General features: G+C 38.7%; 1 protein-coding gene across 3 annotated transcripts in view; it reads left to right on the top strand.

The window, feature by feature from the left end:
- LOC105678667 (uncharacterized) overlaps positions 1 to 25,912 on the top strand; it is a 217,308-nt gene that overhangs the window by 147,519 nt on the left and 43,877 nt on the right. For 2 of the 3 annotated variants that reach the window (XM_067348947.1, XM_067348949.1), the window contains 5 exons: positions 3,634 to 3,824; positions 5,603 to 5,792; positions 12,617 to 13,225; positions 14,444 to 15,357; positions 21,447 to 21,736. In XM_067348947.1, coding sequence (XP_067205048.1) covers positions 3,634 to 3,824; positions 5,603 to 5,792; positions 12,617 to 13,225; positions 14,444 to 15,357; positions 21,447 to 21,736 — 2,194 coding nt within the window. The remainder of the gene's footprint in view (positions 1 to 3,633; positions 3,825 to 5,602; positions 5,793 to 12,616; positions 13,226 to 14,443; positions 15,358 to 21,446; positions 21,737 to 25,912) is intronic. The other variant, XM_067348948.1, reaches the window with a different exon arrangement.

The raw sequence follows: 25,912 nt of genomic DNA, 5'->3' as shown, positions 1-25,912 counted from the left end.
AAACGAATGCTACATTATTTAATCAATACGTATATTAAGAGAAGCAGAGAAAGGCGAATAGGTTTCCACTAGAAGTGGAATATTAAGTTAAAATATTTGAAATGATTAAATAACAACAGATGAAATTGAGATCTCTTTTAGTATTATATTGCTAATATTTGTAAAGTACGTTACTTCTTAAAGGAAACGAAATGAATTTAATTATTTGCTACAAATAAAAATATTATTTTTCTAAATGGATATTATATCTTTAATATCACTTTATTACGGTATACTTTATATATTCCTTCTTTACGTTATCTGGTTTTCTTTACATTTTAGTTTTGCAGACAATATTTACATGTTACGAAACTTAGAATAATAAATATGCTAATATCGGAGCGAGAAAAAATTCGTGCTCTTAAATTATCTCGAATTAAACGCGACTCTGGGGCGTTTTAGCGGGCATCCCAGCGAAGATATAAAGAATTATTAGGCATTATGCCGTAAAGTCGAGTGCCGGCGAGCTTTAAATCGCTCTCGTAATGGACCCGCGCGCTTAATTAGATAGTAATGACTTTATTAGATGCAGCCGAAAAATTTACCTGCGCTCGTTACCGTCGTTGGAGCAACGGCTAATGTAACCGGCGGATAATTGCGCCGTGAATTCCATTCGTTGCCGCGCGCGCATACAGGTGCCGGTGTGCATGCGAAGAATGCGCCATTTCGTCGCGAGCTATCTTCGCCGTCGTTCGCGTAATTTCGACGGTTACTTGTAATCTCGCGCACTAACGAGAACGAAGATGCGTAATTTTCCCCTCACCGAGCGCGCCGACGACGGAACGGTGAAAGGACGAAATGGCGAAACGGCCCTTTGTCCGCCCGCGAGAGAGCGCGTGCCTGTGTCAAAAATGTGAAAGACTACCCTTTGTCACTTCCACTGTGGCAGCAATTATCTCGAATTAATGCCGGTATTCATTCTCATTCTCGCGGATCGTCCTTTCCGCCCCTTCTTTTGCTATTCGATCGTTAGAGCCATCGTTCATGCTGTTCCAGTATTATAGTTTTGCGGTATTCGACGGGCATTGTGCGCGCCGCTTTAGACGTACAGCCGCTTGTGTTCAAGGAAGAAAACTCATCCCTCTCTTGCTTCCCTGCATAGTTGGGGATGCCAGGAAATTCTGACGATGCGCTTCAGGGTGATAACTGCCGATGATACAATGTAAACTCTGGAGTTAATTGCAAGATACGATGTGAATCGAAGCTGTTTGTTTTATTTTGTTAAGTTATCGCGCTATAGAGTTGTTGTTGAGTCAGTTGTTAAAAATACGTCAGTGTGAGTGGTTGCCGATGAAAAGACTTCCGCTCGACGAAGTTGGACAGGTATGTTTCAGATTGAAAACCACACACACGCAAAGATTCGACTAATAAATCCGATTTGAAATAAATAGCACTATAAGATACGCGAATAATATAAAATTTTTAACGAGCGTGGGGGTCCTGGGATAGATAAATCTGCTTCCGGTAGAATGGGTCTTACGTATATAGTGGACATAAAGTGGATAGAACGGAATACATAAAGAAAGGCAGTAAGGCACGTTAATAAAGACGTACTATTATCCTTGTAATCGGATTGCAAAAGTTCTACCGTTTTCAAGGACTTAATGGGATTCTTGAGTGAGGAAAAAGAGAGAGAGACAGAGATCTCTACTTTGTTCGTTATTTCATTTTATCAATTAACATCGCGGCTCGGTGAAGGTCGTTACAGGCAGCTTTACCTTCGAGCAGAATTAATATCCGAGAATAATGCGATTATCAAGGCTTAATCGTCAAGCTCTGTCTTCTTGTCTTCCGCTTACGTCCGAATAAAGTGCATTTCTATACACATTGTAAATATATAAAAAATATTCGTTCACGTTGATCGATTAAGATGGAATTTTATTCATCGAAATTATTCAAATTTTTCATTTTATGAATATTTACAGATTCTACATAATATGTTTTGATTAAGAAATACGTTTGAAAGACAACATAATATATTTAAAATAAAATAAATCTATAAAAATATTTTTAAAACTGAGGATGATATATGAGATTAATTCTTCCAAATGTCGAATTTTGAGATGTTTTTTACATTGCAAATGTAAATGCATTTATGAATATCGTTAATTAATTATTCGTTAAATTGGTATCTATTGAAAAAAATTATCTTTGCATGAATATACGAAACAAAACGAATTTGAGTGAAATTATTGAAGTAAATAAACGAACTATTCTCCGGATCAGTCACTTTGATTTTAGTTCGCTCTCAATCACTTTTTCCGTTTAAACGGGAAGCGCAGATTGATGTATATAACTAGACAATTAAGAGAATATATCCGACTAGTAGCTTGGTACTGATTAGTTGCAAGCGATCGATAGCTTAAATCGCGTCCGATCGACCGTAGAGAAAGGCAGGCTAGCCGACTCGAAAACTTTTCGATCCTCTTTCAAGCAGCGATCTCCTGCTGCAAATTCCTAGAAATTGTCGGCGGAGCTCGACCGGGAAAGAAGCTTCTATGTTACTCGGATCTCACCGTCAGAAAGTTAAATGTTGCGCGTTAATAACGAAAGTTGCTCCCATTGCAATAAACTTACACGATCAAAGTTATATTCTGTCTGTTGGATTTTATGAAAATTCCAATTTAATGACGCGTATCCTCGTTAATAAACGGAGCTTTTCACACATAATATCGTGCACGAAATTAAATAAAGAGGGATTTACAAAATGTATGCAAACAAAATCGTATAATTAATAAATGGAATGTAATGAATCGACTCTTTGCAATATGTTATTCAAATAAGTTTGCAAAAATCTTAAATTATTAAATTTGAAACCTTGTTTAATTATAAAATACTGAAATTTCTATATTCTATTGTTAAATGATTACTCATAGATTATCTTGGTATCTGAGTAAGAAATTTTTAAGATGATAAAATGTTCTAGCAACAATAATCGAAAAATTGAAACTAGTTACGATGCATTAATTAAATTCAAAAGAGAGGCATCGTCAGGACAGCATCGGTTTTCTCGTAAATCTTAAGAGTCTAGTTCAGTTTCGAAGTTTAATTCCCGAGTTCCGTTAACAGCGTGAAGGAGCGCGCGCGTACGATAAAGCCCGACCTCGCAAAATCGCTTGAAAATTTCCCGAAACTTAATCTTCAGGTTTAACTAGACCGCCGAAAACGACGAGGATCAAACGGCTCGCACGGAGCCGGGAGCTTCTTTGCTCTCACGAACGACTCTTCTCGAAATCGTAAATTCGATTCTTCGTCCCGGTCTTACTCGCGTCTCAAACTCGCACTTCCATTGCAAAGGAAGGTCGTACGACTACTCGTTTGCTGAGTTTGCTCGCGCAGTTCCAACTATTCAACGTAATTCTTAATCTCAGAATGCACGCCTGTCTGAAAATATCGAATGGGTTTTCTCAGCTTTTAATTTTCAAAGACGACGTATAATTTTCCAAAGCTAGCAGTTACAGAATATTACCGAATTTATGGACAGATATGTATGACGCTTCGAGCAACTCAATTCTCTGAACATAACTCGGCCGTGTCTTCCGGAGAGCTCGTGGTTTCGCTGTTGCATAACCACCGCTGTCTTGTCTGTTGCAGGAACTGGAGAGGAGTTACACCCTCTCGACCCCGGGAGGCAGCAGCCCCGTTTGTTGTCCGCCTTGCAGCCCGCCGCCCGCGCCGGCCGCATACATATCGAACGCGCGCGCGTCCTCGCGTAGACTCGGCGCCGGAAGTGGCCCCGGTGGGCCCACATCTCCGGAAAGGGATCCCCTGGGAAGACTGTTAAGGTGAGTCACACGTTCGACGTTCGCCGCCGTCCGCATACTCTCTCGCGACGTCGAGACAGAATCCTTATATCTCCGAAGCTCTCGGAGAGAATCTAATTCCATTAGGCGTGTTTTTGTCTTGCTTGTATGTACAACGCTTGCGTTAGCATTGTCCCAGGATGAGACGATGCGCTCTCGGAGGTAATTTCATCCGGTGCAAATAGATACGATGCGGTGCAGCGAGAAACTTTGTCTCGTCGAAACGCTGCACGTTTTAATTAATCTCGATTTCAATTCAGAATTTAATTTCGGCTCACTTTTGGTTTTTTTCTCGTAATTCGTAATTATATTTGGATAGTAATTAATTAATTTAAATGTCGCAGATAATTATACTTTGAGTTGTACTATTGGAGATTACGAATATTTGTGCACTTTAAATACATTTCATATTGAAGTTATATCGGTAAAACCTTGCAATGTTTAAGACAAAAATAAGACATAAATGGCTAATTTAATCTAATCTCATTTATATAATCGAAAAGTCTTTATATTTATGTATATTTTTTATATTTGAAATACATGTTCTGAATTAATTTATTCTCGCTTCGAATTTTATATATTTATAGTGTGATTCTGAGTCAGAAATAATTTTACAATTGTATAATAATTTTCCAATACCAATATTAGTAATTAGTTAATTAAATTTATTTTTTGTCTGTAATAACCGAAGCTGTGAGCCAGAATTATCGTTAGTTAAATTCGTATAAAATTTAATTATAACGTTAATAAAGGTAGTCCTAAAACAACTAACGCAAGTACTTACAATCGTAAATGTAAAAGCATTCGAGAGTGGAAATTAAATACGCGATGGAATGTTTGTCGGGGCGGGTGAAGAGGCTGATATTTGGTCTAATGACTTTCCTAAAATCGGAACAAGCTTGAAGACCGATCATCCGGAAGTCGTAAAAGCCTCACGAGCTTCTCGTCCTTGCCTCCCTTCGGAACGTTCTTCTCCTGATTACCTTCATAGCCCTGCGGGCTTTCCCTATAGGATCCATCAATCTCTATGGCGAGAGGTGTACACGAATGCATCATCCAACATCTTGCTCGTACCACCATTTTCTCGTCCTGGGAAATTTACCGATTATCCCGGTAAATGAGAGATTACCTATGCTAAATTGACACTGCTCCCTGCTTCTCGAATGATGTCAAACCGTGGCATGACACTCTTAATCTGTCCCATTCGAGTCATTTATCAAATTTAGCTTTTTATACTTCATGCCTTCCTTTTTTGTAAAAATTTTTCTTTTTTTATGTATTAAAATCTTTTGATATTGCAATGAAAATGATAAATGTATAGCACTTTCAGCGAGAAAAATTATACTGAAATAAATTATAAAATATATTTTATATTATTATTATTATTATAGAGGAATAAAAACAATGAGACATATAATGAACCGTTAAAATTACTGAAAATTACTGAAGCAAGAGAAATTACAATAAAATCACTTGAATTAAAATTCCGGTTCAAAAGCTATTATATTAAACACACATGGTTATTAACACAGAGTTCCCTTTATGCTTTCATCAAAGTAATATTTTGAATCTCGCAATCACGAACTCCCATCTATCTCGTTAGTGCAGCGAAACTATTTCATCAACTCTCTTCGCCTCTATCCATTCCTGGAATCCCCCCCCGTAAATCCGAACTCTCGCTCTTTGACTTTGCTCGAAGAATTTCCGTTGTATGTACGGCTTACAGATTGAATATTCCACCCTTCCCCTTATCGTTGCAGATTCCTGAAGACCTTCTACAGGGAGCTGGGCACTCGTGACCCACCCCATTTACCGCCATGGGCGTCCCCGCTGCCGCTCGGCACCCTCTGCCCGGCGCACTTTCAGCCGCATCTGCAGCTAGTGCACAAGAGTGAGCAGGAGCATCGCCTCGAGAACATCAAGCCCGACCAGATCTTCGCTCCTATCAGGGTAAGTATTTAAACACTATACTTACGCCGGGAACGCGAATGTTTAGAAAATATGTTTTAAGAATAAACAAAAAAAATAATTTGATATAGGAATATTAATTAGAATTAGAAACATTAAGAAGACACACAATATGTGTTTTAAAATCATCGATGCATTATAATTCTTTACATAATACAAGCATAAAAAATTTTTTACTTGAATGCGATTTTTAATGTGCTATTTTATATTTTGAAAAATTCGTATAAAAGATATGCAAATTGGGAGGTTTTCTCAGTGGCTTATTTGAATTTTATTCTAGTTCCGTAAATAACTAATATATTGAGGTACAGAAAGGATAGAGATATATAGAATGCAGATAAAAAAGGCTGAGAAGCATCGCATTACATTATAATTTAAGACGCGAATAAAAATTTCGGATCTACACTGAAAACGTCAAACAGATTTCCGACTCACGCGCCACGTGGTTGTCGCGAGCGTCGCGCGCTTTATCACGAAGCGCGAACGGGATCTCTCACGGTGCCGGGCGCGGATTTGCATGATATCGACTACGTAATTGCGCGAGCGAGCGAGCGGCAAGTCGAGTTCCGGACGTCCAAAGAAGCCGCGGGGGAGTTTCTTCCGGCGACTGCCGAAGACTCGAAAACTCGGTTCTCGCCGCCCGTCGCCGTCGTCGCCAAGCAACTTCCCGCTGGAATGTGAAAGCCAAGTTGGTGTCGTCTGAAGTCCAGAGCGACGGGAGGGGGTGAAAAAGTTGCGTAAACTTCCTTCCCACTGCAATTCGCTGTCTCGAGTTTCGGGCTGTACGAGGGCCGCACTGCTTCTTGTACTCTCGCACTCTCGACGCGGCCCCGCGCGAGTGAGATCCAGCGACGCTTGAATCGGCGGCACGCTCGCGATTTACGGTCGTAGTTCGTCTGATAGTTGTTTTGATTGGATCGCGCCGAATCGATTTTCACGGATGAAAGAATAACAACGTTAAATCGGATGTACGAGTTCGCTCGCTGCTTTAATCAGTTTTATCCGTTTTTTTTATTAAGCAAAAACGGGGTATTAGATTACAACTATAAAAGAATAATATAAACATTGTAAATTGTGATTGATTCGCGCAACTTTCGTTGAATTTCCGCGTTGCCGCTTGAACGAGAGATATCCCGCATTGATCGATCGTGAAGTCGCCCGGTGCAGGCTTAATCTTCTAAAATCCTGGCAAAGTTATAAATTCCAATTTAGACAAATTGCTGAATGTATCCAAGTCGGAAGTACACGTGTATGTACGTAGCACATCAATCACGACGAACAGTGTTGGGCGGGAAAGGCAGAGGTGTGGCTTTAACTCCTTTCGCGATTCTCACAAGCAGTCTTTCGCATCCCGCGATATCATCGTCGCTGTAATTTCTCCTCGGTTCTCGGAAAGAAAGAAGTTTTGATCACGGCACCGAGACGCCGTTCGGCCGAGGCATTGCGAGATATTTGTCCTTTTGCGTAAAAAAAGCATTGTTCCGTCGCGCCGTGATAAGCCGAGCTGGACTTCATTAACGTTGCCGGGAAAACCTTCGGTCGCGCTTTCTCATATTGTCGTTAGATGGAAAAGCGAACCGCGACGACAACTTCTGTCGGAGCGTGAGAGCAAAGTTCTCGGTTCTTTTATTCCTTTTTGCTGAGCATTGAGATCAATGCGTTCCAATCTGCAGCTAGGAGTCGCAATCGCGAATGAAATGTAACGATACAAAGCACAGAGTGTACTAATTATGAGAAATATAATTATTGCATAAAATAAAATCAATAAATGATTAAAAGGTATGAGAATTATAAATATTGTAATAATTATTTTATATTCTAATAATTATATTATATATATGGCTGTTTAATGGTTGTCAGGAACGTTTGATATTGCCTATTTGATTGCCGATAGCAAGGAATCGCTTAACAAAAATAATAATATAAATATATAAGAAGTAAAATATTTAATTTTAAATGATAATTGTACGTTTAAATGCAATTATAGAGTTAGAGTTAGGCTTATTTAATTATTAAACCTATTTATTAATATTAATCAAATCTATAATTCTTTTACTCAATGACTTGCTTCTTGATTATTAAGCAAAGAATCAATGTATTATTATATTTATGCGAGAAAATATTTTTTGACGAATTAATTCTTCAACAGCCATTTCGAGAGCTCCTAGTCGTTGATGTGCTTTTTTCGAAAAATCTTGTCTCTGTCATTTGGGTCGATATCTCGCAACCACGTAACGTAGAGAACCACGAAATGCAGACAATGCGCCACGTCGCCCGGAAACGCTCGCGTCGAAAAATGAGCCTCGTAACTGTCGGAACATCAACCGTAGGGTAGGAAGGAAGGAACCACATGCACACCCGCGCAGCATGGGGATGAATCCGCGTCATAAAACGTGCTACCACCGCAAAAATAAACGAGCGCGCCGAACAGACAACTTTTAGGAACCGCCCTTAGAACTGCCAAATGCACTCGCGTCCGTCGCATAGATCGCAATTCTCCGGCGCGTACCACAAATTAAAGAGCCGATATAAAGAAAGGCTGCGCGTAAACGTTTAAAAATAAGTAAAAATTTCAGAAAAGCTGCTTTTACAGATAATATTTTATTCATTCAAAAATAGTCCGGAAAAAGTGCTCTTTACATTTTTGCTTCAAAAGTAGCTTCTGATGGGATCTCTTTTATTCCTTCATAGAAATGTTGATTTCACCATATAAAATATTTTTTGAGAAAGTGAGTTTCTAAAAATACAAATAATAAGTATTTATGCTTTTTTATTTTGAATACAATATATTTTAGAATACTTGTATCTTTTTTTATTGGCAAAATAATTTTCTTTATAAGTAAATATAGCCTAAATTAGTCGCAAATAATGTTTATATTATTTTTTATAAGTATTTTTTATATTTTAAGATTAAAATATGCACTTACGTTTTTTTCCCTTTTTTTCGTGGTTATGGTATATATTTTTCCTGCGTTTTTTTCTATGTAAAAAGGAATATGGTTGACTCGTTCCGTAAAATCTGCCACCAAATTTGTCAAAGAATTCATCGGTGAAACCGGCGGCGAGTCAGTGTATATTGCGAACAAAACCAACAGAGTTCAGCGAAAACTAGGTATGACTCGTGAAAAAAATCTTGTTGCCTGACCATCGGGTGGCCAGAATCAAAATATCGAGATCGATACTTGAAAAAACGAACGATTAAGACTCTCGAATCGAGCGTCGACGGTTTCAACAAAAATATGGAAAATCGGCGTATCGGCGACTTTGTTTTTTAATAAAAATACGGCCGCCATCCTCGTTCGTAAACTGCAAAAAATTATGGTGACCGCTTACGGCGATGTGCAGTTATTTTTTTTATTATTCAGGCTATATTTTATTGCAATAAAGAATTGAAAACACAGTTTGCTATTCACCAATGGTCGCTTTCTCGTTCTAAAGTTTATATAATAAAATTGCAAGTCTATCTCACGAGATACAATACGAAAATAATGTATAAGCTAAAAAAAGAAGCTAGTTAATCGCGTAAATTGAAAGAAACGCGAATAATCAATAATTTTACGCGATATGAAGATTAATGAAAAGTGCTTGATTTCATTCTCATGAGTTTCACGTAATCCAAAAGAAAACATTGAAAACATTGCGTCGAGAGCACCGGTTGCAGCTAAAAGCTACTAGGACTGCATTTTATTATTGCAGTGATCGCTTTTTCCACGGAAGGACGTGGTCGGATGCCGCGTTTGTACATTTCGTCGCCATCGGTTTGCGGCGGGAGGATCGATGATAGATCGGGAAGAGAGGATGGACCGACCGCCGCGATCGATTTACGTTCAATCGTTGCCTGCCGCTTCCGATACGCGAGACGTATATCTGGAAACGCGGACGCGCTCTGGCTGGCACGATATATCCCCCCAACGGATCTTTCTCATCGTGTTTCTTTCCGCGATATGCTCGCGAAGAGACACATCGCCGCCGTGAAATGCTGTGCTACCAGTATCACAGTATCCTTAAATTTCCCGGGATGAAACGCGATATCTCTCGCGCTGCCGTATGAATATCAACGCCACGTTCTGATCGTTCCGTGCAGATTTGTCGCGTGAAATTACTGTTTCTAACTTTTCCCTCTCCACAAGTTTGTTGAACTATTTAGTTGTGAATTATCAAAATAATTAGCACTAACGTGCATTGCGTAGCGTAAATGTTGTTATAATGTAAAAATTTACACACACACACACACACACACAATAGCATATATTAATTATATGATAATTATTATAATATATAATAACATTATAATATTATATAATACAATATATATAATATTCTCCATAGTTAATGCGTGTCGATATGAAAAAAGGAAAATAATTTACAGTTTACATTCAAATTTAGGGGAGTACATTATCTCATCTACCAGAAATTGCTTTTATATTACTTCTTCAGGAAATTGAGTACTTCGTCAAATTATATTTAAATAATCCACTTTACTCCCCACATATAATTCAATATCAAATGTAGTCCTTCTTCGGCATCCTTCCCCGCTTTAGTTTATCGCGGAATATTCACGGGCGTCTAGACTTTCTAAGTCTCCCAGGAAACGAAGGACGATTTATCGCTCTGCATCTTTGCGACGCGGCTGTTTCTCAGCGACGTTTGTCCGTCGTTTTCACGATATATTCTCTTCTCTTCCTTTCCGCGCTGGCAATCAAGATTGGTTGCGGCAGGAAACGGTTGAAACAAAAACGCCCCGAAGGATTGATAGACAAATCCGGCGTGACGCAGGAATACGCTGGCGGATTATCCGGTAACGAGCTTACGATCTTTCATACATCGACGTTGTTTTGTCAAAACCCTGCGTCGGGTTATTGACATTTCGTTCACTCCATTGGACAACACGAATTGATTAGTTTCCATAAAACTTTAACAGAACTCTTTTTTTTTTTTTTTTTTTATGACTCGGCAAAAAATATTGAAAGCTGATTGAAAACAATGAATTTAACGTTATTTTAATTCCTTTTAATTCCTTTTAATATATCAATATTATGGAATTGAAGATGACAGAGAAACTGTGGCGAATTAAATTTTCGTTTAAATAAAACAATCGGTTCATATCGATCAACGAATCTGGTATAATGGAGAGCTAGCAGTAATGTTTGGACGTCCTATATACATGTACATATCTGTACACACATAGTGTGCAAACACAGGTGTGTCGGTATGAATGCACTAGTTGGTGCACGCGCACTTTATACGATGAAAATCTAGATATATAGATGCATATTTCGTAGGCTCGAAATTGCTCGGAAAACACTCTTCCGGCGAATAGAGTCGTACCGCGCTCTTTTACATCCGCAGCGTCCCGACGACCTCGCATGTCACAATCGCACGGTGTTATAATGGCCGCGCGCTGTTATCCATTGGCCGACAGATTGTGTACACTGCTGCGCGACTGGATAGATTATTGCTGACAGAGTGAATGGCCGGCAAACGCTGTGTGTTCCGCGTACTACGGATTACGGTTATCGATTACGGAATCGAGACTGTTTGCCAATATCGACTGCCGATCCGCCGCCGCCGATGCCACTCCATCGGTGACGCGCGTCCTAATAGTAGGTTAACGGTGTTGCTCTATGCAAGAGAGAAACGCTACGTTTAATCGTCGCACGCCTGTTAATCGTTTGCGTAATACTGTAACCGCAACGTTGGGAAACATTTTTGTTCCCTGTACGATTGTTACATTGATATTTACAGAACCGTTTCGTATAGGAATTGTTCTGGATTGTCATGGGTAGAGTAAACAGATAGCGTTACTCTGCGCGACATTCAACATCGATATTTATACGAATATGTCGGAATATTAATATTTTACAAGTTATATAAATTGTTGAAGGCAAAGAGCTGTCTGTAATAAAGATTTAAAGGGGCGGATAAAATATTTGTTATATTGTCAAGCTGTAGTGGACTTTGATTTTAAAAATTTTTATTTTGAACGAAGCTATTAGTTATTTGCTATTTGACAAAAGAGAGAGAACGATTGCGTAAAATGTCCACTTTTAACACTAAAATAACGTTCTCAATCGCAATGTGAAATTGCAAGATCTAGTATCGGATGCTGACCTCGCGTGTAACAGGCAATAAGATGTCCGGAATGTTCTTGAGTCTCGAACGCGCGACGGCTGATCCATCGAAGGGGATTAATGGTCCACAGGAGAGGTTTTAAGTTCTAATTGGCTGGCCGGAGACCGAGATCGAGAAACCGAGAAGTATCTCCGAGAAACTGGTCACGAAGTGACTAAACTTTTTTCCCGCATTTTCACACCGCAAACCGCCTGTTCTCGAAGGAACGAAGGAGTTTTCGCGATACGAGGAAACAGTTCGTAATTCATCGCATTTATCCTTTTTATTCTCGCCTTCTGTCAGGCGAACCACGTAGATAAAGTCACTTTACTTCGCGTGCTGTTTCGCAACAATACTTGACATATATTTTAATATAACATGAGTGATACATAATAAATTTTTGCTCTCGTGTTTTTTTAACATGAAACATAAATTAGGACGAGATTATTTGTTCACTTTTTTCTAACTTTTCACATAAAATGTTCGTGCGTATTTATTATTTTTAAAAACTTTAAAAACATAACTTTTTGCGTAAAATTTTGACAAATTATGCATGATTTAAGCGTTTTATATAAATCTAGATTTATAACAATTTTAATGAGCACAGCGATTTCTATTTTTTGTCAAATATATATTATGTCTTTTTTTAGTTTTTAATATTATATTCTCACATGGAAACAAATTACAATTTTTAGTTAAGCGACGGCACGGTGTCCGAGGCGCCGCGACGCGTCGCCGTCGAAGGTGGCCCCGGGAGCGGGCGGACCACACTCTGTCTACGACTACTGCATCAATGGGCGACTCAGAGCGACGGTCCCGCTCTGGCCTTTATCGTGCCGCTGCGCGAGCTTCGCGGCAGTCCCGTCCTGAATTATCTGGCGCGAGAATTATTCCCGCGAACGGCCGCATTGGGCGATGCGGTCTCCCAGGTGTGGCGCACTTTACACCTCATGGAAGACCGCGTGCTCTTCGTTCTGGACGGCTACGACGAGTGTGTGGGTGGCCGGGCGTCGCTCGGCGATGCAGCCGATTTATTGGAGGGTCGACTATTTCCAGACGCCAGAATTTTGGTCACATGCTCGCCCAGCAATTCGACCGTCCTCGCGCCTTTGGTCCAGCGCAGGATTCATCTGGCCGGCCTCGAGTGGCCGCATGTAGAGCGGCTCTGCGTGGCTTATTTCATTCACAACGACATCGCCGAGAAAGCCTGCGAGTTCCTTGAGGCGCTAAATGTGCAACCGCAGTCTGTCAGGCAGCTTGGCCAGCATCCGCTCGGCTGGATAATGCTTTGCTGCTTGTATCAGGTAAGTTGTCTTGTCGTGAATGTAGCGTCTGTGTTTGTTGCTTACTAAATTATCGAAGGTCGTAGTTATAATACGAAAAATTTTAGTTAACTGCTTTTATTTCTTGAAATGGTTATTGAAAAAAAAGAATTTTATTTACTCAATCAAAATACTATAATTATCTATATAGACAATTTTTACTGATTTTATATCTGAAAAATTGTTTGCTTATGATGAATTATTTTTTTAACAGCAAATTTGTATTTCTATAAACAAATTTATAAGAGTTTTTTATTTTATCTATAAAAGGTGTTTGTTATATGGTTGAATAATTAGTAATATTATTTTACCAAAGTTGAGCAAGTTTATATTGAATACGCAGCGCAGAATTTGTTTTCACGTATTTGGCAGCGTATTTGGTAGAACAGAAATTCAGTCATATTGTAAATATTATATTAATTGTTAATTAATCTGCTCGTTTATATACTTTGAATATTAGATCAATTATTCATTAACCTAAATTCGAATTAATAGCAAACTGTATTTAACAACACTGCATCTACAATGACATACATAAAGTTATTCAACCAAAGTAATATATAGGATAACCGACCATTGGAAAGGTGTCTAAAATAAATTGCTATTACTTTGCAACGAGTAAACAGAATGAAATGAATTAAACGTTATTTTGTAGAGAAAACCCATCACTTTTATTTTATGTAGTATGAAAGAAATATACAATAATTAAGTAATTAAAATAAACATAAAAAATGCTACAAATTTATCTGGGCGCTCAGTGATAAACATTTTCAAAGTGATGTCGAAAAACACTGATAAGCTAAAATGGTAAATACAGTGTAATGGAAAATGCATTCAGGATATTTTCGCCAGTCATGTTAAAAAGTGTATTTAACAGTTTTCAAAAACTTTTGAGTTTCTGTGCCAATTCTGTGTTGATAAACAACATTTCGAAAATATTTACTACTAGGCGCAGACAGATTTGCAGTATTTTTTATCATGTTTATTTGAATTATTTATTATCATTATATACTTCTTTCATACTATATGTAGTAAAATTTACGGGTTTTCTCTACAAAATGATGTTTAATTTATTTTGTTCTGTTTTATTCGTTGAAAAGTTATAGCAATTTACTTTAGACACTTTCCAATGGTCATTCTGTATGATAAAAAATCTCACCTGGTATAGCATAATCTACGTACAATAATCTTCCTTATCAGGATTCCGGAAGTCTGCCGACCGAGACAAGCGCTCTCGTGCAAGCGGCAGTAAAGTGCATCGTGAAGAGGAGCTTAGATCCGCCGATCCCTTATAACGAGGAAATCCCGGGTCACTGCAGAAAGCGTCTCGAGGACTTCGGCAAGGTGTCTCTGGCTGCGTTACGAGAGAGCAGGTGCTGTTACACGGAAGCCGAGCTGAGAGCGCGCGGTGGCGGCATCGAGGTCACCCGGCTTGGTTTTTTGACACGCGGATTGACATTCGGTCAACGACGTAAACCCGATCTTTACACGCCTATTCACATGGCAGTGGCTGAGTTCCTGGCTGCGTACTATCTCACCTCAGTGGCGCAGTACGCCAACATTCTGCGCCGCGAGTTGGAGGGTCTGCCGCCAGGCATCATTGGCCACTTGGCGGGTCTGCTCGGCCCGAAGACACATCTAATTCTGAACCAATTGTGCCCGCTGGAGGTGCCACCCAGAGCTGTATTCTCATTGTTGAAAGCGGCCGGCGCATCCGACGGCAACATTTCGGCGGTCTGCCGGCTGGTCGGCGCGGGCTCCGGCTTCGGGCCCGCGCCCAATGAACGGCCTCCGGCCCCGCTGGTACACACGTCTCCCCTCGAACTGGAAGGATGGGCTAGGATTCTCGAGAGTGCAGCGTGCACGCTCGAAGCGCTTGAGGTAGTGTTTCAGGTGGAGAGAGGATCCGATCCAAGGTATCTGGACGACTTCTTCGACGCGCTCGCCGGCAACGAAAGTGTCAAACTCGTCCGGATCACGTCTCTTCTGGGGCAGGAGTTTCCAGCGGATGAAGCGCAGCGATTGGCCGGACACCTGAAGAGCGTGCTCGGCAAGAAGAAGCTCAACGACTTCGAGCTCGTCATCACGTGTCTCGAGGAAGCGGCCCACGATAGGTGAGTTGTTTCACGAGTATCTACATATATCTACTTGCCGAGGCGTGCTCCACATTGTCCACCAACTTGTCGCAATCTCTCTGAGGGTGGCAAGTTCTAAACAACTTGCGAGATTGCTCAACTAAGCGTTTCAGGAGAATAAACTATATATAACGCGCCGGACAGGTTTAATATTACATAATTAAGTTGTCGAGATACGCGAATGTTACGCTCACGAACAGTTTCCTTAGGTTTTTATATATTTTTTATTATTTTGTTTCCTGTCTTTACTTATTTTTGTTAGTAATTTTTTACTTTACGACGGTTAAATTTCCATGTAAAATTCTCGCGCCATTGTTTCACCAAGACTCTCAATTAACAATGGATCGTAAAGACGATTTTTTGCGTCGAAAAGCATCCGACCACTTTACCGGATCGAGTCATCGAATCGACTCGCTTGTACGATTCAATAGCCGGAAGGATAAAGAGCCTGGCGAACGTGTCGGCGTTATTGTGCTTCGATGCGGGGCCGTCGATAGCCTTCGACGACGACGAAGAGTTATTACGGAAAACCAACTTGTTCGTCCGATCGTATATGAGGTCAGCCAGGACAAGCGGTCGACAAGGATATTTGCTCTGCTGCGAAAAGGAACGCAAAAAACGCGGAGCTCATAGAGATCTATATTTAGATTTCTACATAAAAGGCCAAGATAAAAGAAAGGAGAGAAAAAAACGTAAAAAGTAAAATTAACGGATAAGATTTAATCTAATTATGAATTTATCTATATTGAGATTTAGATTTGTTCATTTTTAAGATATAATCTAGTAATATATGGTTCACGGAACTGGGCCGAATTATTGCAAAGTGCTAATTGTAAATTTTTATAAATTTATGAATTAATGTGTATTATTCTATAATTCTTATTAATGTCGTGGATAATCTGTCCAAACTGTCTTATCGTGAATTGATAGTATACATGAATATTCTGAAATTTTGATCGCTACTGTACACAGCATAAATCATCGGGATTTATCGTTAAACCCGTCGTACATCCTCCAAATTTTCCATCGGGCTCGCGCGATTCTCACGCAAACGTCAGAACTGAGAAATTTGTTTTGTCGCGCGGCGAAAGGCGATGAAACGGTCCATCGTGTGGATATTTGTCTTCGCTTGAAGGAAGGGCGGAGAAATGGCAGACGTGGAAAAAACGTGTTTACTTTAGGAGAGCTGGACGAATATACATTTGCATAGTCGCGCGTGGCTCGCTCACACAGGAAAGGTTTTGTCGTGAAAAACCACTTTGACTTGTGGTTTTGTGGAAGAGCTCAGTAATGGCCACAAAATGAGGGTTGTGGCAGCCACGACTGCGGTACTATGAAAAAAATTGGTTAAGATATTACCGCCAATCTTTTCTGTAGATTAGAATAAAAAATATAGCAACCACATTTATTAATTTATCTCTATTACTAAAGAATGATAATTGAAAAACCAATTTAAGATTTAGTATGATAATATGACATTTACACTACTAATTTTCTCATACTTTATAAACGGCAAATATGGCTGCTATCGATCTTTTCTTTAAATTAGAGTGAAAAATATCACAACCGCGTTTATTAATTTTTTTCTGTTATTAAAGAATAATTAAAAAATAATTAAAGATTTCATACAGTAAAACTACTCATTTTTTCATATTTTATATGTGACGAGAGTGCTGTTTATATTACAATAATAATTAGATTACGTGTTTACCGTACGGTATAAACGTAGCTTTGTATATATTAATTCTTTCTAATTTACATACTCATGCATTTTTCCTGCTAATTCACTGAGTATAATAAAACTGTTCTACATATTTACGTACACACACAGCGGACAGATATGCGATTATACATACGTGATACATATGCAAAAACGCCTTTGAAGACAACCCTTGAAGAGATCTTCTAGAGATGCGAGAAGCGAGCTTCTCTCGCCTTTGCGCTTTCGCTGTTTTCCTCGCGATGGAATTTTAATTCCTCGCTCACACTCCTTAACGCCAACTTTGCTTGCTTCACCGTTTCACGCGCGTCCTTGCCGAGCGCCGTTTGCCTCTATTTCAGGCTTTATATTTTTCGATTCCATCGAGACGTCCTACTCTCCCTTTCCGCGCCCGTGTCCCCGAGGAAACGGAGAAAGTATTTCTCCGCAGACGAGTCCATGAACTTTCCGCGATTTACCGATGAACTTGCCGTCGCGCCGACCTCGAATTCGAAATGGAGCAGACATATGAAATCCGAATCGCCGCGTTCGCTTCTACAATATATTGTCACGATTTTTATCACATGTACGACTCTTCCGAAATTCTTCGGAGAATTAATCGAAGTGTCGTATATTAATTCTTCAAATAGAATCTGCTCATCACTGTTTTATCTTTTTCCAAATTTGTTTCTCTTCAAACTAGTTTTTTATTTTATCTCTTTTATTTCAAATCTTTTTACATCTTTATTTTTTTTACATTTGACATAAATTTATGTAATGTATTTAATTATATCGCCTAGTGCTTTTACCGTTAATAAATCTTATTATTTGATGACACAAGGTTCAGGGAAGATCTTCCTGTGAACAATTTCAATTTTTGCGAACTAGACAAAACGTTTTCTCCCTTTTTGGGGGGAAAAAATTCAATCTCATTCATTCTTGGGGTCAAAAGGTGACGAGTGCCTTTTTATCCTTATCGGGGAATTTTTTTTATTATGTCTAGAGACGTCACATCGTCTTTCTCGATAATATATTCCGTAACGCGAACGTCCGTTTTTTCGACAAGGCAGACTGTTACGAGCGCGAACGGCACATAACAATGAGAGTGTACTCTGCGGAGAGTGCAGGTGACTATGTATGCTCAAGAGAAAAAAAAACTCAAGGAAAAAGAGACAAAGGAAAGAAGAGAAAGAGGGAGAGAGTCGCGACGGAAAATTAAAGAAAACTAGACAAGACGCGTTGCGAGCTTTAACCCGCGACCGGATTCGCGCCACCTCCTTTTCTCGTTGCTTTCACGCGCGTTCTCTTATTGAATCTCTCCGTTCTGCCTTCTTTGATTTTACCTTTTGGCTGCCTCGAGCTCTCCCACGGAGACTTTCTTTCTACCGTTGTGTATATCGCGCTTTTATTCTTTACCCGCTGCTTTCTCTCGTACGAGCAAAGCTCGATGACGCAGTAAATGCAAACATATTCCGAGCCAATGGACCAAGCTATATTTGTTGAACTGAAGCGTTTCGAAAATAAACGCTCGAATCCAAAATCATTTCCAAACAACGTTGGTTCCATAGCTCGATTCGTGTTTTACAAATCAAACGAAAGAACAATATTTTGACGAATATCTGCAAAATATAGATTTTTCTCTGCGTCTTATCTTGTTAAACGCGATATTATTCGCATAATTGGACAATTGTCCATTCTACTGTTCGTCACCGGTTTTCTCTGCCAGTGCGAATTTCCAACCCTTCTCTCACGCAGCCCTTGAAGCTCCGCAAGAGCGGCACCTTTTCCTCACGATGCACTGCGCGGCAGAGGAATAAAAGGGGACGAACACCTAACTGCCATTTGCCTCGGAGCGGAAAGCTCCTCTCTCGACGATACGACCGGCAGCTCATTGTTTCGCATCGAGACGTTCTCCTTGTTTCAGTCCTCGCCCCCGCCTCGCCAACCCCGGTCGCACTTTACGCTTCATTCTATCGTCTTTCCATAACGCCGCCACTTTTGTGTCTGACGCGCCACGCTTCGAGGATAGACTCTGTCTATCTTCGTCTATTTGAACGACAGGAGAAAAAAAATACTCGTCGACTCGAATATTCGTGAAGAGTTTACTCTTTGATATTGCCGAAGTTATCGGATATTGTAACATAAAAGCTATAATGAGGCACGATACGGATCAATATCGTCATATCTCAACGAGAATATTTTTTTATATCATTCATAATTTACATCGGCGAATTTTTATAAAATTTTTTTGTATTTTAAAAATGTTGAGGAATTTTCCTTTCAAATGCGGAAGGTTACTTATTTAATTAAAATAATAAAAAAATATCTGTAATATAAACGATAAGCAATTTATTCTTTTAGAATAATTATTCGGAAAATGATTTGTTGTACGAGCAAGTTATGATATTTTTTTTAATAACGATTGCTTTCGATTTTTCGAACTAGTTATCTTTTTACATAGAGAAATTTTAGAATACAATTTATTTTAATAGAAATTTTTTATTGTTTTTTGTTGTTGTAGAATTATTAAATTAAAAGATCTCCCAACTTTACTTGAACAAACACTGTCGGAAAACGGACAACTTGTATGAAATTTCTGAAGCCCGTACGATATTTTATCGCGTGTTTGAAAGTGATTACCATGCAAAGTAGCTAAGTTGCATCATGAGAATTCTCGGGTCTGAATTTTCTATTTCGCGCGGGAGCGGCAGGTTATCACCTTCGCTATAAAACAGCTTCCAAATATGAATTCTTTTCGTGTACTTTTTAACGTTGAAAAAACAGAGCGAGTGCCCAATTAATATTACGATTACAAGAATCTTGCCTGCCGTTTCTACAATTGCACTTAGCTGCAACTTCCGCGCTTTTCATGCCAAATTGCGAGTTGCGCTTTAGCCGCAATTTTCTTGTTCACGTTTCAAATTCGGAACGGCCAATTTCGTATGGAAGCTTTGACCGCAGTAGTATAACTAGCTAAAAAAGAAATGAGAGAAAAAAGAAAATTATGGTAGAAAAGAAGAACATAAGAAGAATAATAAAAAAGCACAGAAAAATATAAAAAAAAGCGAATAAGAAAAAAGAAAATTAGAACGAGAGCAAAAGAAAATAAATATAAAAGAAAAAAAGAAAGATAGAAAAGCAGAGAAAATAAAAAAGGAAGAAATATGTCAAATTTTGCTATCGATCATTTATCGTTTTGTGAATCACAATTTTGTATAATAAGTCTTAATAGTTTTTATTTTAATATTTATTGACATTTACATCATATAGCTACATTTTTTCCTTTCAAATTCTTTTGCGAATGGAAGCGAGAGAGATGGAGAGAAGGAAAATGAGAGATTCTCAACGTTAGTTAGGCCATTGACTTAGGCCAATTTTCGAATAACCAGTGCGCAATGCAATGCGCAAACATTCTCCCGCTTCCGTTGTTAGCATCTCACGCGAGAAAATCCAGGCTCTTACCATTCCCCGGAGAAGCGCGCGCCGAGACTTTGCATAATGCGTATCTGCTCCAGGCGTTCGCCGAGATCCGCCAGAGGAACAACGCCGCGAATAGACAGCGTGAAATGCGCATTACGCATGCATAAATATAACACCCGACGAGTCCGCGTCGAACTTCCGCGCCGCTAACTCGTCGCCGACCGAATTTACATCGGTCGCATCCGAATGCGGTTACACCCGGAACTGTATCGCGTGTATAACGTAAAATTCAAGTTCCGAAAATGCATCTTTCGCGCCGCTTACACACGCCTGTTTCGTTGCAGTTTTTCCAACTTGTCGGTACGTAACGGCGCAACGTAACGTCGATTGAAATTCCCACTTTGCATCCCATTTAACATAATTCAAACTCAAGTGCACGTATGCGGTTATAACATTAACCGCACTGGCCGAGCTAACTGACGCGATCATCATAATCTGTATGAAGTTTAATCCAAAAACGATTGTAATTTATTATTAGATTATTAATTAATCTGCCACAAATTCTAAAAATATGTATGTACGAGTATTTGACAACAAAATTATCGAAAGCGTACTAGAAATCATTTTTTAACATTACTTTAATGTATATTTTTTTCTCCTTTATAGCTTTAGAAAACTTTTAAATATCTAAAATATATTTTATTTCAATTAACTCAACTTAAAACACGAGAAAGGGAAATAAATAACTGAAATACAGAATGTAAAAGGAAAACGAATGCAGAATATTGTCACTGTTTGTAGCTATTTAGAATTTTCGAATCACAATTTGATTTTACAGTTTTTATCTTAATTTTTTATTAACATTTATATGCAATTATTTTAATATTACTGATAAAGCGGCGCTAAGGCAGCACCTTATTAACGCCGGCGTTAACACAATTGATTTCAGACTGGAGTGCGTGGTGAACGCTCTTTGTCGCGGCTTGAGTCACGCCTCCGGCAGCCTGTCGCGTCTGGTGCTCGACATGAATCTGTCCGGCGAGCAAGTATCCCGGGTCTGCGAAGCTCTACGCGGCTGCATTCAAGTGCAGGCGCTGCACTTGCCCCATTTAGGCTGTGGATGCGAGGGCCTAGCCTCGGTGGCCGAGCTGCTGAAGGAGCGGCCGCTGCTAGCACTCAACCTGGCTGGGAGCTGGGGCGCCAAGAACGAGGATCCGTCCAGCTCTGGCATCAGTATGGGTAAAACCTTGCCATTACTGCCCCACTCGATTTGTCGACGCGATTCTGTGCGTGCGTTGTTTTCAAAATATTTGGCCGCTTTTTACTTTTAACTCTCTACTAAAGAAACGTGAAATCGAAATTATTTCAACCACATTTTGGTATAATTGTGTTTTGTTTCCACTTACTGTCAATACATCCCACGGTGAATCGTGTCGACAAAGTTCCGAGTTCGCCTATCCGATCCGAAACGCGATGCGGTCCACGTTGATGAATTTCCCGCGAGATACCAAACGCATTCCATACATTACTACCGCAATTAGACTGATTAGCAAATTTCTGATGTTCTCTTGTTTGCGATTGCATTCGCGCTTTTATCATTGACACAAGACATTTTCCTCTTCCTGCATTATAATAACAAAATTATCAATTGCTCTCCTTACAAATTTATAATCTATTAAAAAGAAAAAAAGTTATTTAAGGTATAAATTATAATTTTTTTCAAGTTTACGAATTGATGAATATATAGATAAAAATTGAAATTAAAAACTGAGGATATTTTATGTATGGAGACGAGTTTTTTAAGTTTTGTCTTCATTATCTAATGAATGGTAGGCAATTATCTCTTAAAGCCAACGATTATCTTCTCAACCGCCTTGGATGGTTTCCAAATTTGAGATGAAACGCTCGGGTGAATCAAACAATGCTAAGGGAAAATTAATTGCACAGTAGGATTATAATTGCCCGGCTGCCCCGATTTCATCTCATAATGGATTAAATTGTTGTCAACGGTTTAACCGCGACAACTCATGCGGGAGAGCAACACGATGACACGTTGTCGAGAAAACTACGCTCAGTGTCGGCGCAACCACGCTGCGACAACCATAAACTGATGCAATTGGGGCAAAGTATGCCCAGATATTTGCCATTAAACCGGAATTAGAAATTCGCGAAAGAGAAGCGGAAATGGTTACGTGCGAATCGCGTCGGCGTGCAAATTCACGCGAGCGAAAGTTGTAGCGACATTAAAACGAACTTTGGCTCTTACGAAACTTTAAGTCGCGCTATTTGCCTCTGGGCTCAAGGATCTTCATTTATACAGTCGCGAGTTCCGTCGCAAAGACTGATATTTCGCGACGAGATACCTGGGACGATCGCATCTTTTAGAGATGGAAATTGAGAAATTAAATTCAAAGACGATATTTTTGTATTTATTGCATTAATAGCTCTTTAAAAAAATCTATTTGGTTAATCAATTGTTCGGCTTAGTTAATTCGGTGAATATATTTTTGCGGAGTTGATTTATAAAATATGCAACACATATACATCCATATACTCGTGCGTACACGAGAGTTTCCCTTTGCTATTCATTCGCAGCTTCGAAGGAGGAGCAATTACAGATATCGGCGGCGCACATTTTATCATTCTGGGGAGGAAGCCAATCCGTTTACAAGAGCGAGCAAGAGTCGTTTCGCTCGTCGAACAAAATAAAAGCAGCTCCTCGCGTTCTTCCCTTCCCGCGAAATTGCCAATCGATCGGGTTTGCGCCGACTTAAAGTGGCTGCTCTCTCTTCCTAGGATGCTCGTCATTGACTTTTGCACCGTGCTGTCTGTGAGATTACTCGCGGATTCCCGACGGAATCATATCTCGCCGTGTCCATATTTTCAGCTAACATTTTTTTTCTTAAGTTCAAATGTCCTTGAAAAGTCACGGAAGGTTTTTCACGACGTAATAGTAGATTTCGCAATAAATGAATAAAAATGTATTTATTGCTGCCATTATTTTTTTTAGTGTTACATTTTCCAAATGCATGCAGCAAAAGGAAATCGGTTTGATTAAAAAAAGTAATACTAGCGCTTTATTGCTCAAGTATCGAACAAAATTGATGAAAAAATTTGTCAGTTTCGAATAAATAATTTTGTTAAAATAATATAAAATCAAATTACATATATTTTATTAGCTTAAAATTTGTTTCACTTGGCTTTTTGGCTCAACCAATTATGTTTTAATTTTTTTATATAATTTAAATATAATTCCGAGCTAATTGATTTAATGGTATTTTTGGTTGTTTTAATGGTTTTAAAGTTTAACTGTAATTTTTGAGTTTTATCGGCTTTAAAAGAAAATAATACGTCGGTCGTTTAAAATCATGGTTGCGTAGAAGCTTTAATCCGAAAGTTTTTCTAATGCTACCACGTACTGGTCGCATAATGGCTCGAAACTAACCACCATTACAACTTTTGAGTCATTTACAAAGTTTGCGCAATTAACGATTATTATGTTAGTCCGAAAATAAACGCGTGAGTTTGCTTATCAACTGGACTAAAATACACGCAGATCGTGGTTCTTTGTATATTTATTAAAGATGTAATATTCTTCTATTCATACACTTTATAATTAAAATTATCTTAAATACCCAAAATATTCAAGATTAGTTGTTAAAATTGCAGCAGAATATAACATTGTTTTGTTACAAAATATTGAGAATAGTATTTGGATAAAAACATGCGGTGAAACGTTTTATCATTATTCAGAACTATTATTTTATTATTATCCAATGAGTTATTTTATTAAAGAAAAATAGTATTTGCATTCAAATATTAGAATGAATATTGTTGTAACTCTCAGTAAAAACCTGAGATTTCAATTTCTCAAAAGTGTGAAAGAAAATTATTGCCGGGATAATCTCTCGAATTTCTTATAGCATTCTTGAAATACTCAAATCTCGCCCGATTGAAAGAGAATAATGTTGCGTCCTGAGAATCGTGTCTAGTCAAGCATCCCTTTCTAATCGCTCTACCTTCTCTCCGTGCTCATCTCGGTTTCGAAATCGCTTTGCATCGCCGTTCGCTGCAATGCGCGTTTCCTTGATCGTCGAGTTCGGTTTCTCGCCAGTCGGCAGCATCCAATCACACTAAAACGCTTTGGATAACATTGAACCGTTCGAAGCAGGTCGTGTGAGTAGTACACTGTAACAGCAGCACTGTAAATTTACCTGATTGCTTTAAACAATCTATCGGTCCATCGATAGCCGACAGTCGCGTAAAAATTGGAGGCATACGAGATCTGCGGAATGGAAAATCGTAAGTGATGATTTCAAGGAGCTTAATCTAAAAAAATAAATAGCATTTTGGGAAAAGTATTTCAAAATCTGTAGCTTGTATTAAAGAATCATAGTTTAATTTGAAAAATTGACTCTTTAAAAAAAAAGTAATAAGATAAAAAAAATAAAAAATAAAAATATTATATAATCGATACATATAACAAAATTGTATAAAATATTAATTTTTAGGAAATCTCAATTTTTATATCTCAAAAGTGATACTTGTCGATTTTAAAAATGTTCTTTTCTGCTCATTGTTTTTACCGTTCTTAATTTCACGTTTGTGTATTATATACTATAATGTAAAGTTTCAAATAAATAAGAAAAATAACGAGCCCCGCGAAACGCCGATAACGTATCGGTCGAAATTATCTCTCTCACTTATATTATTAAAGCATCCATATTATATCGAGGAATATGAAATGTAAATTGGAGCATAAGCTATCGGCACTGCGAAATCGCTTTTCCCGGGGCTATCGAAAGGATTGGATACCACTTGCTTGTTACTAATGGGATTTCAAGCTTCTTACTTGCAAATTTCTAAGCAATTCAAGAATGATCAAAAATCAAAAGACTATTATGATTAGAAAAGTCTTGAAAGTCTTGAATGGCTTGAATGTGTTAAATATTTTGAATAATATAACAATAATATACACTTACAAACACACGCACACGCACACACACACACACACACACATGTATTATAGCATTCAAGAATTTTCGAAACTTTCAATCATAAGTCTTGCAAGATGCTTTGAGACTTCTTGATTTTTCAGCCTTTAATTCAAAATGGCTTGAGACAATTTGAATCCCATCACTACTTGTTACCGATTTCAATTGGGCGCAATATAATTAATTCGGCGCAATACGCGATACAAACTAATCGAAAAGTAGGAGAAGTCTACGTGCTACTGCGCTGTGATCGGTCGTGAGCTTAATACGACTTAGCAAGAAACTTCTATCTGTTTTCACATAAAAGAGACAATAATTAACGCTGAATTATGCATTCGCGAGTTTCTCAGATAGGAATGACAAATATTTATATTTGCAGTAAACTTTCTTTTCCGTAATTCGAAAATATCGAAAAGCAACA

The sequence above is a fragment of the Linepithema humile genome, chromosome 2, assembly GCF_040581485.1.
Source record: "Linepithema humile isolate Giens D197 chromosome 2, Lhum_UNIL_v1.0, whole genome shotgun sequence".
In the NCBI taxonomy this organism is placed as follows: domain Eukaryota; kingdom Metazoa; phylum Arthropoda; class Insecta; order Hymenoptera; family Formicidae; genus Linepithema; species Linepithema humile.
This window is presented reverse-complemented; position numbering and strand designations above follow the sequence as displayed.